Source organism: Dothidotthia symphoricarpi (assembly GCF_010015815.1).
Source record: "Dothidotthia symphoricarpi CBS 119687 unplaced genomic scaffold P153scaffold_17, whole genome shotgun sequence".
Lineage (NCBI taxonomy): Eukaryota > Fungi > Ascomycota > Dothideomycetes > Pleosporales > Dothidotthiaceae > Dothidotthia > Dothidotthia symphoricarpi.
Window position 1 is genome coordinate 88,221 of NW_022985024.1, and position 15,178 is coordinate 103,398.

At 51.0% G+C, this 15,178-nt stretch overlaps 5 protein-coding genes across 5 annotated transcripts; 1 reads left to right on the forward strand and 4 right to left on the reverse strand.

Annotated features, from left to right (window-relative positions):
- Positions 1-321: 321 nt before the first annotated feature.
- P153DRAFT_75916 (uncharacterized protein) lies at positions 322-1,203 on the reverse strand. The gene is made up of 3 exons (XM_033673388.1): positions 1,126-1,203; positions 879-1,071; positions 322-830 (listed from the first exon to the last, which is right to left on the reverse strand). The coding sequence occupies exons 2-3, from the start codon at positions 977-979 to the stop codon at positions 446-448; spliced, it is 486 nt and encodes a 161-aa protein (XP_033520741.1). The 5' UTR covers positions 980-1,071; positions 1,126-1,203; the 3' UTR covers positions 322-445.
- A 2,494-nt stretch (positions 1,204-3,697) lies between these two features.
- P153DRAFT_359362 (nagb/rpia/CoA transferase-like protein) lies at positions 3,698-5,318 on the reverse strand (the record flags this gene model as incomplete). Its single annotated transcript, XM_033666862.1, has 2 exons — positions 3,698-4,509; positions 4,640-5,318. The coding sequence occupies 2 exons, from the start codon at positions 5,316-5,318 to the stop codon at positions 3,698-3,700; spliced, it is 1,491 nt and encodes a 496-aa protein (XP_033520742.1).
- Positions 5,319-5,713: 395 nt separating this feature from the next.
- Positions 5,714-7,851, forward strand: P153DRAFT_297709 (RCC1/BLIP-II; the record flags this gene model as incomplete). The annotated part of the gene is made up of 2 exons (XM_033664173.1): positions 5,714-6,159; positions 6,378-7,851. The coding sequence occupies 2 exons, from the start codon at positions 5,714-5,716 to the stop codon at positions 7,849-7,851; spliced, it is 1,920 nt and encodes a 639-aa protein (XP_033520743.1).
- Positions 7,852-8,240: 389 nt separating this feature from the next.
- P153DRAFT_263948 (uncharacterized protein) lies at positions 8,241-8,810 on the reverse strand (the record flags this gene model as incomplete). The annotated part of the gene is made up of 1 exon (XM_033662851.1): positions 8,241-8,810. A coding segment is annotated over one exon (570 nt), but the record flags the coding sequence as incomplete, so codon positions are not given.
- A 1,106-nt stretch (positions 8,811-9,916) lies between these two features.
- On the reverse strand, positions 9,917-15,172 carry P153DRAFT_345962 (uncharacterized protein). The gene is made up of 3 exons (XM_033666104.1): positions 14,937-15,172; positions 10,122-14,887; positions 9,917-10,063 (listed from the first exon to the last, which is right to left on the reverse strand). The coding sequence occupies exons 1-3, from the start codon at positions 15,118-15,120 to the stop codon at positions 10,013-10,015; spliced, it is 5,001 nt and encodes a 1,666-aa protein (XP_033520745.1). The 5' UTR covers positions 15,121-15,172; the 3' UTR covers positions 9,917-10,012.
- Positions 15,173-15,178: the final 6 nt, after the last annotated feature.

Consider the following 15,178-nt stretch of genomic DNA (forward strand, 5'->3'; position numbering starts at 1 on the left):
AAGAGGCTCTTTTGCTAGTGAAAAATATAAATTACAATATAGCTACTCCTATCTTTCCAGCACCAGTTGTGTTGTTTTACGTGCGATTGAGAGCAATTCGGAGAGCCGGCTTATCGTCCCCCAGATCTAGACTTGATACATGCATGCGATCCCGCAGCTGGAGAGAGGGCTTGCAGCAAAGCGTGCTTATCCGCTAAGCCTGACAAGCTAAATTTGCCGACTCAGCTGCTCGGCGGAACAGCCACTAAGTCAGCCTCGTGGACAACGCTTGGCTGCATCTTTATTTCTCTGTCCAACAATGTTCGAAGGGGTCGGAGCGGCTTTTTTCGACTGGACGTTGCTCGGTCGTTGGTCTTTTGCCGAGGTACCATAACATGGTTGGAGGCGTCTGCGTCTTGATATTGGATTGATCTTTTCTGCTCAGGCAGGAGTGGTACGACATAGTTCAACCCCCGGAGACAGTCCACTGTGTACGTCGCCAGCCTTCGCTCGAGGTTGCTGTTGTGCCGTTGAGGATCGATTCGCAGGCCGAAATGCTATTTATGGAGATGCGACGTGTAAACGAGACTGTTGATATTTCGTCCGGAGTCGTTGTGGATGGATCATAGGAGTGTCTTCGAATGGTTGGGAGGGGATAGTAACGTGTATCGTATGGACCAGGTAACGACGCAGGCGGAGACGTCCATGGATATATCGGTCTGGGTATTGAGTACAGGTGGTCATTCTGGTTCGGTTCATGAGAAAGCCGAGGTGAGGTGCTCTGTGGGTATGCTGGTTGATGGATTTTTGGATCTTTCTCTTGGTATTGAGGTTGATCTCGACTTGATGTCCTTCTCTTTCTCAGTGAAACAACGATCACGACCAATCTTGACACCAACATGAAAGCCGATACCAGTACTAATGCTTTGAATAGCTGGCTAACACCGTTTGATGTTGCCCACATTTCTGTGTAAATGGTAGATCTTATATGAGGAGGCATAGGATCAGACGTGAAGGACGGCAAGAAGCTTGAACTTGTGGAACTGATTGGTGTTGCGTAGGGATGAAGTGGTACACTACAACTGTTCAAATCTATCAACCAGTCAACGAGAGAAGGGGAATGTCTCTGCTTTCATAGAGACTTACATGGGAAAATGAGGGGAGTAGCGGTATAAGCACTAACAGTCCTAGTTCTCTAGTCAATATATTCAAGTGGTACGTGTGTGCGACGTTCCTCAAGGATTGAAACTAGGGCATGAATAAAGAACCCATGATTATATGGGGATATCCCGTCATACATATGGATGGGACGGCAAGCCGTAAATCGGAACTAGCCACCAACTCAACTATCCATATGTTCTTAAACATTACAACACTACTTTTCCAACCAGCCATTCACGCGCTTTGATGGCAGACGGCAAGCCCAGCGTTGCCAGATCGACACGATCGGATGGAGTTCGTACTCAGCAACGTGCTCAGCTGTGAAAGATCGCGCCGTTTCAACCAACATGCTGGGGTGGGCATGGCTTGCCCTGTTTCAGCAGCTCCGTCAGTGTCCTGGCAGACAATGTTGCGTATCGTGGTCAAGCTCAGCTGAGGAAAGGGCCATGGCGTTGTCTGTGGCGTGCTCACGAAAGGGCCGTGCGCGCGTTCGATGTGGACGCCCGATATTGGCTTTTGTGTTTGCGGACAACGGCGGGCTGGCAATGCCATCGAGCAGGTTTTCAGGCTCAGGACTGAGCTCTCCACGTTCAATGTTGCGCGTTCAAGAGTATAATCTCGGTTGATGGTGACGCGTGACCATTGTTGTGGACGCGCTCAGCTGCTACGAGAACGCCGACTCTATTTGGGTACCAAATCACGCGTCTCGGTAATCATGTCGCATTCCGTAAACCCGATCAAATTGCACGAAAGAACCAGTGACAGGGTTGTCTGCTAAATTTTCCTCCCACGTCGCCGTCTTCTCCTCTGGTTGTGGATCTTCTGTCCTTCAACAACTTATAATTTTGCCTCTGCAACATACGTCAATTACGCAAGAATGACTTATGGCCTCCTATCACTTGGAAACTGTGGCACCCATAGATCGCGAGACATCAGGTGAAAGGGTAGGAATCAACGGCGCGTCCGAACGACACTAACGAACCACGCTTGTTAATTGCGACTCTCGAAACCCTGGACATCTCTCACATGAAGACTGGCTGCCTATCTGCAAGAGCTCGGAAAGAACAACAAGAAACAGCTTCTGGAAGCGAAAGGTGTAAGGATGACCCGGGTACCTGTCGCTTCTGCCGGCAATCTTCAGCACCACTCTGATCACGTTGTATGGATTACCGTTGCCTGGTCGGGGTCCACGACGTTTCGCCCCAACGGGATCTCCGAGTGAAAACCTGTACTTCGGCGTCTTCATTGCCTGGAAACATGGACGCGTTGCGGACTATTCGATGGTCCAAAGCTCTTGTTGAAAGACCTAGAGTACTGTACAACGAAGTCTCCTGCTTAGGCTCTGCCAGTTTTTCGAAGCTCCGAGGGCAATCGTTCACCGCGGCCTTGTGCTCCGTGGAATGCGAAGAACCGTATGTTGTCGGGTGTCCTCGCCGTACATGTCTCACTGAGAAAATGTGACACAGATAATCACTACTCCACCCACATCCAGTAAGAGCCTCATGAAGACTGACATCACAGCACTAGTTTCAAGGGTCTCGCCACACACGAATACGATTTCGGACACGCCGCGACAAAGCGAGAATTAAGGCCTCCAGCTACTCAACCCCTAGTTCATGTTCTGGCAAGTCGAACCTGAGACTCAACGGCCACATGTCACTGGCCTACACACGAGATTATCTGAAGGACGAATGCCTCCATTCATATCTCGCAAAAGCTCCTCGTCTCAGTCGCACGCTACAGAGTGTCTCATTCCGGCAACTCCGTCGCCACATGAGCACGTGACTAGTAACCTACTACGCTTCGAGAAGTAATTGTGATGCATTTTCCTAATCACGAACTGTTAAACCAAGCTAAGTGTAACTGTTCTTTAGGGCCGAACACGCGCTGGTTGACCCTGGAAGTTCTAGACTCATGCTGCACGCTCATGCAATGCTGCATACACAGCCGCAAACTACTCAAGCTTGCATTTCTACTGGTAGTCTCATGGTGTACACGAATCAACCTATGTGGAGGCCTGGACATGCGTACTCTGCCACGCACATTGTTGTCATTCTCCGGTGATTGTAGTAGCTGAACCACTGCTCACCGGTTTGTAGTTGTTACCTGGTTGTGCGCAGGTGGTAGTGCACATGACGTGAACTGCGCCCCATTCCGTGTCGGTGGTACGACGTTGATCGCCTCGCATTGTGAGGAGCTGATCATGATTGAGCAATAATAAGCATTCATGGCAGGCCTCAGAAAAAGACTATAACGAACAGTAAAAAGATAAGAGGAATGAAAGTGTTTGCGAAGAACCAGATTTTGATTTGAATGTTGAATTGATGACGAGTTTGTGATGCATCCTTGGACTTGTTTGAATTGTCGCAGCCTTTTGTTTCAACGACCACAGCTCCAGCTGATACTTCCACCTTTCACCTACTGGCGACTATCATGAATCATCGATATCTTGCCATTCCTGTCCGACGTACTCTCCTACTCTTCGGTCCCTTGATCCCAATGTTGGTAACTGTAAAGAAGAGAAACATTTGAACAAGGAAGAATATGTTCAACTGAGTTAGGTATTCGTACTCAACCGATGAACAACGGGGACTGAGCTAGGCGGCAAGCTTCCGTATTCCGTAATGACCATGTTGATGTAATGCGCAGGCGTGACGTCGTACAAGACCTGTAGGAAGTTTAGATTCTTCGAGTCGTCAATCCATTTCAGGACGTCTGTGGTGTCGGGTTTGGCCTCTTCGGGAGCGGTCTTGTCGTCGTTTTTCGCTGAATTGGAGGGGAGTAGGGATTTGAGTGGAAGTAGTTCTTGCCGTTCGGCCTCAGAAAGTATTTCCTCGGCTGGAGCGACTTCGTTGCCAACTATAGAATCTAAGGCGACTTTTTCGGTGAACTTGACGGACTGGCATAGTACAATGACGGGAAGTGAGTGTGCGCTTGCTAGCATAGAGACTACTGCTGTACCAACACGCGAGTAGAGACGACCATTCGACATCATCGCATGTGCTCCCAGGAATACTTTTGTTGCATCTTTGACGGCATGTGAGGCTCCCGTGATGAGATAGTACTGTACGCTGATGCCTTGGTTCGCAAGCTTTCGGGCTAAAGTCTTGCCTTCGAACAGCGGCTTCGAGTCAACGACGATGACAGAGAAGTTGATGCCGGCTTTGTGTGCGTGGAGAATAGCCTGTTCGACTATTGATGATGCGGCATAAGTTAGAACCACGTCGCCAGGCTCGATCTTCTTTGTAGCCAGCTCGCAGATGAGTTTATCAGCAGCTGTGACCCGTTCGCGAATGAAGATATCGATCTCCTCCAGGAGGTCTCGCTTCGCTTCATTTTCAGGTGTTGATGGATCAATTTTGATGATTACTGTGCACAAAGTCAGTTCTGATTACGGGACTTTTCAAGAGAACAGCGCATTGCAAAGTCCTTCGACCGAAAAGCGATACATAGCTCTCTTCGTGCATATCCTGAGTGTATATAAATTCAATTGACTTACTATCCTTCAACCACCGAATGGCATTTCCCATGCTAATGCTAAGCGGCCTACAGCTTTTCAAATACTCAATTTGAGGACTGAGGTGATGATTGGTGAGATGTCGAGCAAGACTTGTTCCCGGTGGTGTCTGATACGATGCTATAACCGCCTTGAACGCCAGAAGCATGGCTACCATTCGAGCTGTACTACCGCAAATTGCATAGCTGCTGTACTGGAGACCCAAGGCGGAGACCGCTGGATGCACATCCTTTGAGGCTCCCTTCATAGACTGCTGTTTTGGTTGACTGTACAGATGCCCAAAGAAAAGTCCGACCTTTTTGGGTTCTTTACTGGGCTCCTTTTTAGCCTCCTTCGTTGCTGGTACGTTCGATTGCGACGGCTTTCTCCGAGCTGGCATCGGTCTTGACTTGTCGTCTTTCGGTGCTTGCTTCGAGTCTTTCTGTTGCTTTTGCCCATCTTTAGTTGATGCTTGCTGCTGATCTTCTGCACCTCCCGGACCTTTGGCTTGTGCTCTCCGCGCTTGCTTCTCGGCTTGCTTTTGCTTCTTCAATTCCGCTGGAGAAATCTTCTTTGTTGCGTTGGTAGCATCTCCGTTTGTAGTTGCAGGTGGGTTGTTCTGAGTCTGTTCCGACGCTACAGGAGGTGTAGCTACACTCTCAGGTGCTGGAGTCTCAGACATAATGGTAGAGGTGAGAGTACCGTCCTTTATGACTCAGGGCTGGTAACGTGGGGTATCCTAATCTGGGAGAGCAGGCGCCAGAGTGGTGAAAATGGGTGAATCAAGCCGTGTTAATAAAGACCATTGACTGGATATGGCGTTTCCAAACTATTCGCAGTTGCAGGATTCGCGTTGTGGGTGCTATGTCGCCGCGTTGGAATTTTGATAGAAGCCGTGAATTGAGTCAGAAAATGTACTAGCCGAATCAGGCTCACCCGCAGCTGCCCCACCTACGTCACAGGGAAGTCGCGAATGTTGTAGAGTCCTACAATCACTCATCTTGACACAACGAACGAACGATGCGCTGTTGAACATACACTTGACTGTCAGCATTATACCACAGGACTACCAATACGATGTCAGAAATAACCACCCGCATAACTGACCTGCCCCTCGATATCCTTGTGCTCGTCTTCCCTTATCTCGACGCGAAGAGCTTTCTGGCCCTCTGCAACACCTGCAGAGCTTTTCAACAGCCCTCGATCCGCCTCGATCCCGCATACTGGAGTCATGCCACCCGTAGCGCCTTCCGAGTGCCCAACCAGCCAGTTGTCCAACATGACGGCGTTCGCTGGCAGAAGATGTACAAGCGCCTCCTCACGCAGAGTCGCGTCTTCACCTGGGGCAGTAACACGTACAATCGATTAGGCCACCGTCGGGAAGAACAACCCCGTCATAATCCTACCATGCCGCGAATGCCACGCTTTCGACCAGCGAGGTTTGGAGGCGGGACTAGCTGTGCGGTTCCAACCGAAATGGACAATACGCAGGAGTTGGGTGTCATTGCCGATATGCAATGCGGGTAAGCTCTATCCAAGCCAAATCGCGTTTCCTCTTTGAAGTACAAGCCATCTGTCATCAATCGAAAGACGTCAAGATGTTCACAGACTGTTTAAACGTATCTTACCAGCAGCTTTGGCGGACACAGAGCAGCGTGATCTTCAAGACACGCAAAGTGGAATATGGCTTATACTTCAAAGTGGGGCCACAGTAAGATTCAGACTGACTAACTTCTCACAGTGGATGGTCCACCACGTTGCTTACATCGAAGGGCTCCCTACACTCGGTCGGTGTCCTTGATGGACAGAAGATCCTCGTCGGCAACGAACGCATAACAACTCTCAAATTCCCGGAGGGTTACCCTACGTCCTCCATCGAAGCCCAATACAAAGAGCCAACCATCGCCATTCGACAATTCTCCGCGGGTCGGTCGCACATACTGGCACTATCTGACAGCGGGAGAATATGGTCTTGGTATCATGCCAAGGAGCCTGCATTGCAAGTCAAGTTTGCCAACGTCGAACTCAAAGAGACACCCTTGGCAGATTCAGGGTCGCATTCTTCCACCTATGGCCGTGTTAAGCAAGTGGTGGCTGGATGGAGTCGCAGCTCAGCTTACATATACGGTATAGGCATTGTGGTGTGGGATCCGGTCGAGCGACGCCAAAACGACCAAGGTACAGATACGATTCTACTTATGGAGAACGCCGAAGTGCCACGGACTGGATACCAGCGGCCAAGGGGAGCACAGCGGGAATCTGACGACGCAAAGGCACTCGGTGAAGAAGTCGGAGCTGTGCTGAACTACGTCATTCTCGAACACTTTGTCGTCTTCGTCACCGATATTGGCAAAGTATTTTGTGGAAGGTTTGGCGAAAAGCACATGGTCGATGATATCGTTGAACTTCGGGCCTTTCGGAGTGAAAATCAGACCCCATCAGACGTCCAAGGCTCCTTCCGTCGCTTTGCGATATTCAAAGACGGGGAAGTCATTACTAGCGACCAAGACTATTTGGAAGCATGCTGGAATGCCCAACGTGCCAATCCTGAACAGACTGACATCCAAGGCCTCAGAAAGATCCCAGCTCTACAGCATAATGGTGTCATTTCTGTTGCGTTTGGTGACTATCACTACCTGGCCCTACATTCGAGCGGCAGAATTACATCCTACGGCTCCGAGATGCAGGTGTGCGGTGCTCTAGGCCTTGGAAGTCTCACAAGTGGGGAACTTCGAGGTGTCACTATAGACAGGTTGGACCAAACTGGTCGTCTTACCGCACACGCATATACGCACGGCCGCCAGGTTTGGTTTGATGACAAAAAGAGAAAATGGTTTGCGATTGACCATGTTGTCGACCAAGATGAATCAAAAGAGCGGTGGGACCTCTTCAAAACCGACCCTAACGTACAGGGTGAGGTGAGTGAATGGTTTGAACAAGAAGGTAGGTTGTGGGACAAGGACGGTGGAGACGATGGGCTAGGCGCATATTTTGCACTAGGAGTTAGTGCTGCAGGATGGCACTCCGGTGCTCTTGTTCTGGTCAACGAAGACCTGGCAGAGAAGCAATTTGCCGCTCATCTAAAGTCGACACAGAGCGAGGGCATGATATTTCCAAGACTGAAACTCAGCGATGGAAGAGAGATGCCAGGTTCCAAAGACTTCGACGAATGGAGGGAGGGCAGGCCTGACTGGCAGCTTGACGCAGAACGGTAGATTTGAGCGACACCACATACTATGCGCGACACGAGCAGTAGGACTGCTAGTTGGACAACTACCATGCGCTTCAAAGTTACCGTTTGATAAGTGTAAAGTGGTCTGTAACTGTCCGGGCTTCCCAATTGCATATCATTAGACATGAACTCTAGAATGAGGTTGAAGTAAGTCTGCATTTCGAGATCAGCACTGATACATTACATGTGAGCATTTCAATTATCACTCTAACTCTAGTACCCAAGCGCAAGCAAAAACTAGACTTCCGGCTTTAACAACATCTCCATCTTTTTTAGCCAGTAACCCCCAGGCTCAAGAGTCTTCTTGACCAAGTCCTCGTCAAGGACATGGTCCTCGAATCCGTACTTGTCGTAACCCTTCAACACATTCACCACCCTCATACTAGCCCGATCTCCAAGAGTAAAGTGCTTCTTCTCCTTATCCAGCACCATCTTGTCGACAATAAAGCCCGCAGGCCCGCCCTTCCCCGCCACTTCAGTGCAAATCTGCACCAACGGCACGCTGACAGGCAAATACGCACCAACAACCAGCGTATGCTGATCGACCTGCAAGAATCCATCAGGATTCTGCACCAGCGTGATTTTGCCCTTGTACCCTGCTCCCTCGATCAACAGACGGTCTTTCTCCGAGTAGCAAGGGTCCTGGAAGAACAATTGCACCGGCTCAGCACCAGCGTCTTGCGCCGCGTAGATAGCGTTGAGCGCACCCGCAATACTGAACACAACGCAGTACTGCAAGCTATTCCCAAAGCTACCGCTTTCGTACGTGCGGAAATCGCCAAGCCCAAAACATGCTATCTTTTTGATGCGGATGCAGGATTTGGCCGCGATGCTGATTGTGTCGCGCAGTTTCTTCAGCGCCGCGCTGCGGAGCCAAAGCGTGCGGATGAGGCCGAGCTGCTTCGTCCAGCAGCGCATCCACTGCGGGTCGAGGTGGTCCTCGTCGCCATACAGCGGGCATTCACGGAGCACAATCGGGCTCGTGGCGTGGAGATCGCTTCGTCCTGCGTACTGGCGCAGGAGCTCTACTGGAGGCGAGCCGGGCTGGAGGGCATACTCCGGAGACATCTCGGTGTGGTTGAGGAACAATATCTCTATGTTCCTGACTTTTTTCCCGCACGGGGGTGGCGCCCAGATGACTTGGTATTGGTCGTGGGCGTCGAGGATCTTCCATTCTCCCTTGTGGGTGCCGGCGAGGATGGCTTTGCGCATCTTGCTTGCGCTGAGGAGGAGGGCGTGGGTGTAGATGGGTTTGTGCTTGAAGAAGGACTCGAAGGTGGAGAGGTTGACAGTGTAGAGGTGCCATGGGTCTGGGGCGTTGTCGTCGTCGTAGTCTGAAGACGAACCTGAATCCATGGCTGGGGTTGATTCCTCTTCTAGGCTGGTGCTGTCTAGTGGTTGGAGGGAGTCTTTGCGTGCGAGAGGGAATTTCTCTTGTAGAACATTGTGGTTCTGCATTGTGGGCTGGTGGGAAGTGTGTAGTAAAGGGGTGAAGGTTAAAGGTGAAGAACTGTGAGTAGCTAGCAGAATATGATGCTGGGAAAAATAGTACTTGTGAAGGGAAACGATGATTCCTTATATAGTAATTTCTTCTTGTGCCGGGAGTGAGTAGTATCCCGAACCATGGAACGACTTCGAGGCCACCCAATCCAACCTCACGCATTGTGCGATACAAACTTGAGCTGGCACATCGTTCCGTTCTTGAGAAGCTTGCATGACCACAGTACGCTTTGCAATTAGTAACTAACAACCGCATATCTCGTCAAAAAGCATCCAGACCGGCCAATGAGAAATTTGTTATATAACTGCTCTACGATCGACCGGTTCAGGGACTAGAGTCGTCCCAAGAATTTCAGGACCCTGTGCTGGCTACCTAGAAGGTTCGAAAACACTGCGTAACGCCCATTGCCAATAGCGATCCTGATGTTCTGCTTAGTCCTCCCAGCACGAAATGGAAGTCCGTCGCACGTGAAGCAACGAAAAGGAGTTAGCCAAGGCCACCAGACACCATGGAAAGTGCAAGACCTTTGAGTAAATTTTCATTCGCTGTATATTAACCACATATGCTTGCTACGCTATATATGCACAAAAGTACCGATCCGCTAAGATTTCAACCCCAACAGCGGTCCAATGCCATCCTTGACTCACGAGAACAGATTCGGTCGTGTCTTCTTCACACTTGATGACTCCTCATACTGCGTTCGAGTTAGTTTTCTGATCATGCATCCAACGCCCTGTATATTGGGGACTTACCTGCAAGAACCCCGTGATCTCGACCAAAACCGTCCAGCAATCTACCAGATCCACCAAATCCTGTGATACCTCTCCAGATTGTCCTCCGCCCAGGTTGATGCTCTTCTTGAAGATGGCAACCATGCTATGTCTGTTCTCTTTCAAGAACTCTCGGGCTTGGAAGACAGTTTGCTCGTTTTGCCGTCCTCTCGCGATGACTGCAGCATTGACCACCCTGAGGACAGACAGCATGAGTGCGTAGTACTTGTTCAACGCATCCGGGTCGTCAAATTCGAGGCCAATGTCTGGATCAACGGAAAAGACACCCGACTCGCGTATGGCCGGGAAAAGGCCACCATTGAGCACATAAGCGGCGCCGAGTCGGGATTGAGATACGCGAAGGAGGAGAGCTAGACTAGCATCGTAATACGATAGAAGGGCGATGACTTGCGGGGCGGCCGCGGCATGGAGTTCCTCAGGCATGTGTTTGATGTTGTCGACCAGGACGCCAACAAAGTTGAGCGAGACAAACGATTCGAGAACATACTTGGACTGTTGGCGGGTTGCGACTGCAACCAAGGCGTTCAAGAGGAGTAGAGCGGAAACTTTGCAAGTCCCTTGGCCATTGTAAGCGTCGTCACAAACCACTTCAAGTAGATGGCTGCCGCAGTTCTTAACCGCGTTGAGAGTATGGCGACCGAGTGGTGAATTTGTCGTCGCCTTGTCAAAGGTGCCGTGGATGTATCGGAAGCAGATTTGGTAGCAGTACTCTCGAAGCTCAGGGGTAGATATCGGGCTGTAGATACCCGTAAGCGCGGCACGGAAAAGCTGGGACAATCGGTCGTTCGCGAAGTCTCCAGTCTTGTCAAAGACCGTTAGTCCAAAGTCGATTTTCTGAACGAAGGTTTCTGCGAGACTGGCTAGTTGCAAAGCAGTGAAGACGTCGTCTTTGTACGATTGTTCAAGCTTTGGCAGAATGACCTGCAGGGTCTGCAAGATGAAGGAGGACCGCGCACCAGCCTCAAAATCGCAACTGTGCACTGCCACCATGAGTACCTGAACCCACGATTGTAAGATTTCCTTGTGGTAGCGAAGCAATTGTGTGCGACGATTCCAGTCAACGAAGATCGCCAACGACACGTCGGCTTGCTGAGCCAGTTCGATTTCTGTAGCCTCGTCTCTTATCAAACCATCCTTTCGCCAATACTTCATCTTGAGCCTGATGACTTGTTCGAGCAATGGTAGCGAGTACAGAGTGCTGCCCTCAACTTCTTCCTGGCAAGAAGCGAGACTAACACCCTCGAAGAACCGATGTTGATCTGGCAACGAGCGCTCTGGGTAATCAAATTCGATGAAGTCGAACAGATCGAAGATGGTTGGGTTAGGTACGGGGTCTTCTCCAGGTCTGACAGTAGTCCCGAGAAGGATGGATTGGATTCTTGACCTCATGGTGGGCATGTTCTCTTTGACAGTCAGACAGAGCTCTCTTGACTCATAATCCAGGAAAGCTGCACGTCGTTGTAAGAAGTTCTGAAGCGCAAGAGCGGAGGGACCTGCAAAAAACTCTGAGAATTCGCCAGCAGCGCCCTCAACTCCTTGCGCCAGGGACATCCCCTCCCAAGAAACATCGAGGTTTACTGGAAACAATCGGGATGCTTCAACGAACAACAGTTGGTTGTCTCGCAACTCCTCCATGACAATGGCACTGGTCAATGGCGAACGCCATAGCTTTTGCAGAACATCCCAGCACCGTGTCTTCAGCGCGGATCTCCAAGCAACGAACTGGTCCCCATCGTTATCAGGATAGTCCACTGCCAGAAGAAGGATAGCATGGAACAAGGCTTGCCCACTCGACCAGAGGGTATCGTCAGCAATGCGCACAGTGTTGCTACCACACGAGAAGCCCAAGAGAATGTGAGCTATAGTCGGCCTGAGGGCTACTGCAGCAAGGCAGCTATTGAGGAAGTTGAGAATCCGTAGCTTCACAATGTATCCAGACGCTTCTTCTCCAGCTTCAAGCTCCTCAGGATTGAATCGCATCAAGTTCGAGAGCGATCGACCGATACGTTCCGCTTCGTTATCCTTTTCGAGTATACCAACAATCTTGCTGCGACCAGACCGTTGTCCGAAGCCTGCAGGGGAGACCGCAAGTTTTCGAGAAGATGCCATCTTTTCAAGGAGCTGGAGTGACGCGATGGTCAGCGCCTCGTGACCAGTGCCGCAATAGAGACCAAGATCAACGATGATTTGCAGATTGTTGAGGACAGCGTCTTCAAATGAGGCTAAGGACAGATTTGACACCGGCGAGTGTTGAAATGAGGGCTGTTGTTTGAGAACAGGTTTGACAATGTCGAGGTATGTGGCCTGGAGCTTCATCACCATGTCCATAATCTCGATGCTGAGCATCAGAGATTGAACCAAAGGAGAATCTGATGGAGAAGCATCAACTTCATTCACGTCCTGATGTGCTGCAGCGAAGAGAGCCTTGATCACCTTGTCGTTGAACAGCCACTCCATTATACGTGTGAACGGATGAAGGGCAATATAGACCGCAAGAGAAGACGAATCGATGACCGCATCCACTGGAATGCTGGATTTGTTTGCAAACACAACAAGATTCTCATTAAACGTTGAGAGACACGTTGCAATGAAACGCAAGCACGTCCATCTCATGACGTTGCGTTGCAACGGATCGAGCACTTCCTGAGATCTCTCAGCAAAAACGTGTTGCATGACAAAATCGATGTAGTTTTCGATGCCAGGCATCCGGCGCGAAGAGCCCAGGCTTTCCGGGAAAGGCAATGCATCGTTCAGGCCCTCGTTCTCCGGATATGGCTCTACGAGCGAATGGAGGAAGCGAACAAATGCGATGGATTCATCGTACCCATCTGCCAGAGTAGCCCAAAATTCGTCTCGTGCTGCGGATCCTAGTGAGTTGTTGGGTTTCGAACCAACATAAAATCCATTGACAGTCCAGTCGTCCAGTATGCTCCACATAGCACCAGCTCGCATGGCATCTTTGCCCACGAGTAGCGCCGAAAGAGCATCGTAAGCAGCGGCTCGAAGTCCACTCTCGACCTTGTCTGTGCAGAGACCAAAGCAGATATTGGCGAAATCGTACTCCTTGACATCCAGTATCCAGTTACGCGCAGAAGTGCTTTGGCGGAACACGTGTGCGAGAAGCCGGAGATAACTTTCCAACATGGTAGCACTCTCGGGCTCGACGATTTGATCCACAGGATTGGTCGACTGGGCATATAGTGCACTCTGGATAGCTTTCTTTGGCTCATGAATGTCCTTTTCAAACTCCAAAAGTTCGTTCAAGATGTGTGTATAGCTGAGCGAGCTCGTCCGCCGGATCTTCCCAAGGGCAGAGGCACCCTCCTCTAGTAGAAACCTATGTGCCGCTTCTGCATTGCTATCTCCGGTGGAAATGGCTCGCAGCATTTCGCAGAACATGGCGATCCGAGGGGTGGGTTGTCGCTTGGCCGCCCATTGCAGAAACCCATACAGATTGCTCTCCTTGTCGCTCCAGAAATCCTCTGCCGCATCTGGGAATCCGTCGAAAGCATATGCTACGACCATCATGAATCTCTCCAGATGCAGCGGGTATTCCCCTGTGGAAAGCTGAAAGTGCAGCTGCAGTCGTCGTCGTTGGTCGTCTTCCTCAGTCTTCAACTTCCTCAGAGTGTCGGGCATATTGGTGATGAAGCAGTCGACGAAGGTCTGAACTTGTTCCATGATAATGGTCTTGAAGAAATCCTCGGGTTGTGTTGAATCTGGACTCAAGACAGCGCTGTCTTGCAACAGCGTCGACAGCATGCTCGTCTTCTGCGGGTCGTACCAATGCGTCGGGCGCACATCCTGGCTGAAAGACAGCATGAAATGGAATGCGCCATCATTGAGAGCTTTGAGAAAGATGTCAGATCGGGTATCGGCCTCTTTCGCAAAATCAATGTTCTGCATGGCTGGATCTTGAGGATTGGGGTCCACATATCGTCCGCTGTACTCTGCGAGCCACCACGCCAGTGTCGCAGAATGCAGGTTTCTCAGTGCCCAGTTATCACTCTCCCGGCCTGCCATCAGAGTGTCGTGAAGGACACGCGCGTCCTTGAGCACTACGTTGGTCTCGACAGCCGCCCAAGACATGATGCGAATGAGCATAGGCACATAGTGGATAGTGATGAGGTCGTGTTTATCGAGTGTCTTTGCCTTTGCTATCAAGCCTCTGAAGTTGTCGATGTTCACGTATCCCACCTTGATCATGTGCGTGCATATTGCGGCCAAGTTCTCGTGCTGCCTCGTCAGACTCTGGCGCTGGAAGGTCATGATTTCTACGAAGCCAGGCAGGGGCACTTGGCCAACGACATGTGTGCTCTGGACACGCTCTGAAATCTGGTGCAGCCATTTCTCGATTGCATCCATGCTTGTCAGACACTTGGCCCAGAAGCCAAATGCGTTTGCCGGGTTCGCAGCGCCGTCAACACCCACGATGATCTGTACGGCCTGCTGCAGCTGCGGCAGCCCCTCGACTTGGGTGTCTGCATTCTCCAGGGCCGTCTTCATCAGGATGCGCAGACAGAGGAGGACATATTCGCGGCGGCGGTGAAAGCGGATGACGGCCGTCTGCAGCTGCGAGCGGTCCAGCTCCTGAGCTTCGCCATGTGCACCAAGGAAGAGGGCGGCGGCGTCCAGCTCGTCGAGGTTGAGGGCGTCGGCCAGCTCGAGCGTCTGCTGCTTGAAGTCATCGTTGACCTCGTACTCGTTGTCGTCGATGTTAATCTTGCCTGGCGCCGTCAGTCGCGCTCCGCATCGTGTGGGCTGCTTTGATGTTACCAGAGCTCAGTGCCTGTCTGCTGGCGTCGCTCTTGGGCTTCTTCTCCAGCAGCGTCTTCAGGTCGTCCAGATGCGTCTCCAGATTCTGCAGCAATCGCTCCAGCACCGGCAGCTGCAGATCGATGTGCGCGCAGAGGTCGCGGTGCAGGCCCTGGAGGGCGGCGAGGCTGTCGTCTTCAGCCATGAGAGTGTCGGATGGCAGAACTTCGCATAGTGCGCCGGGCTGGAGGGTGAGGTGAGTG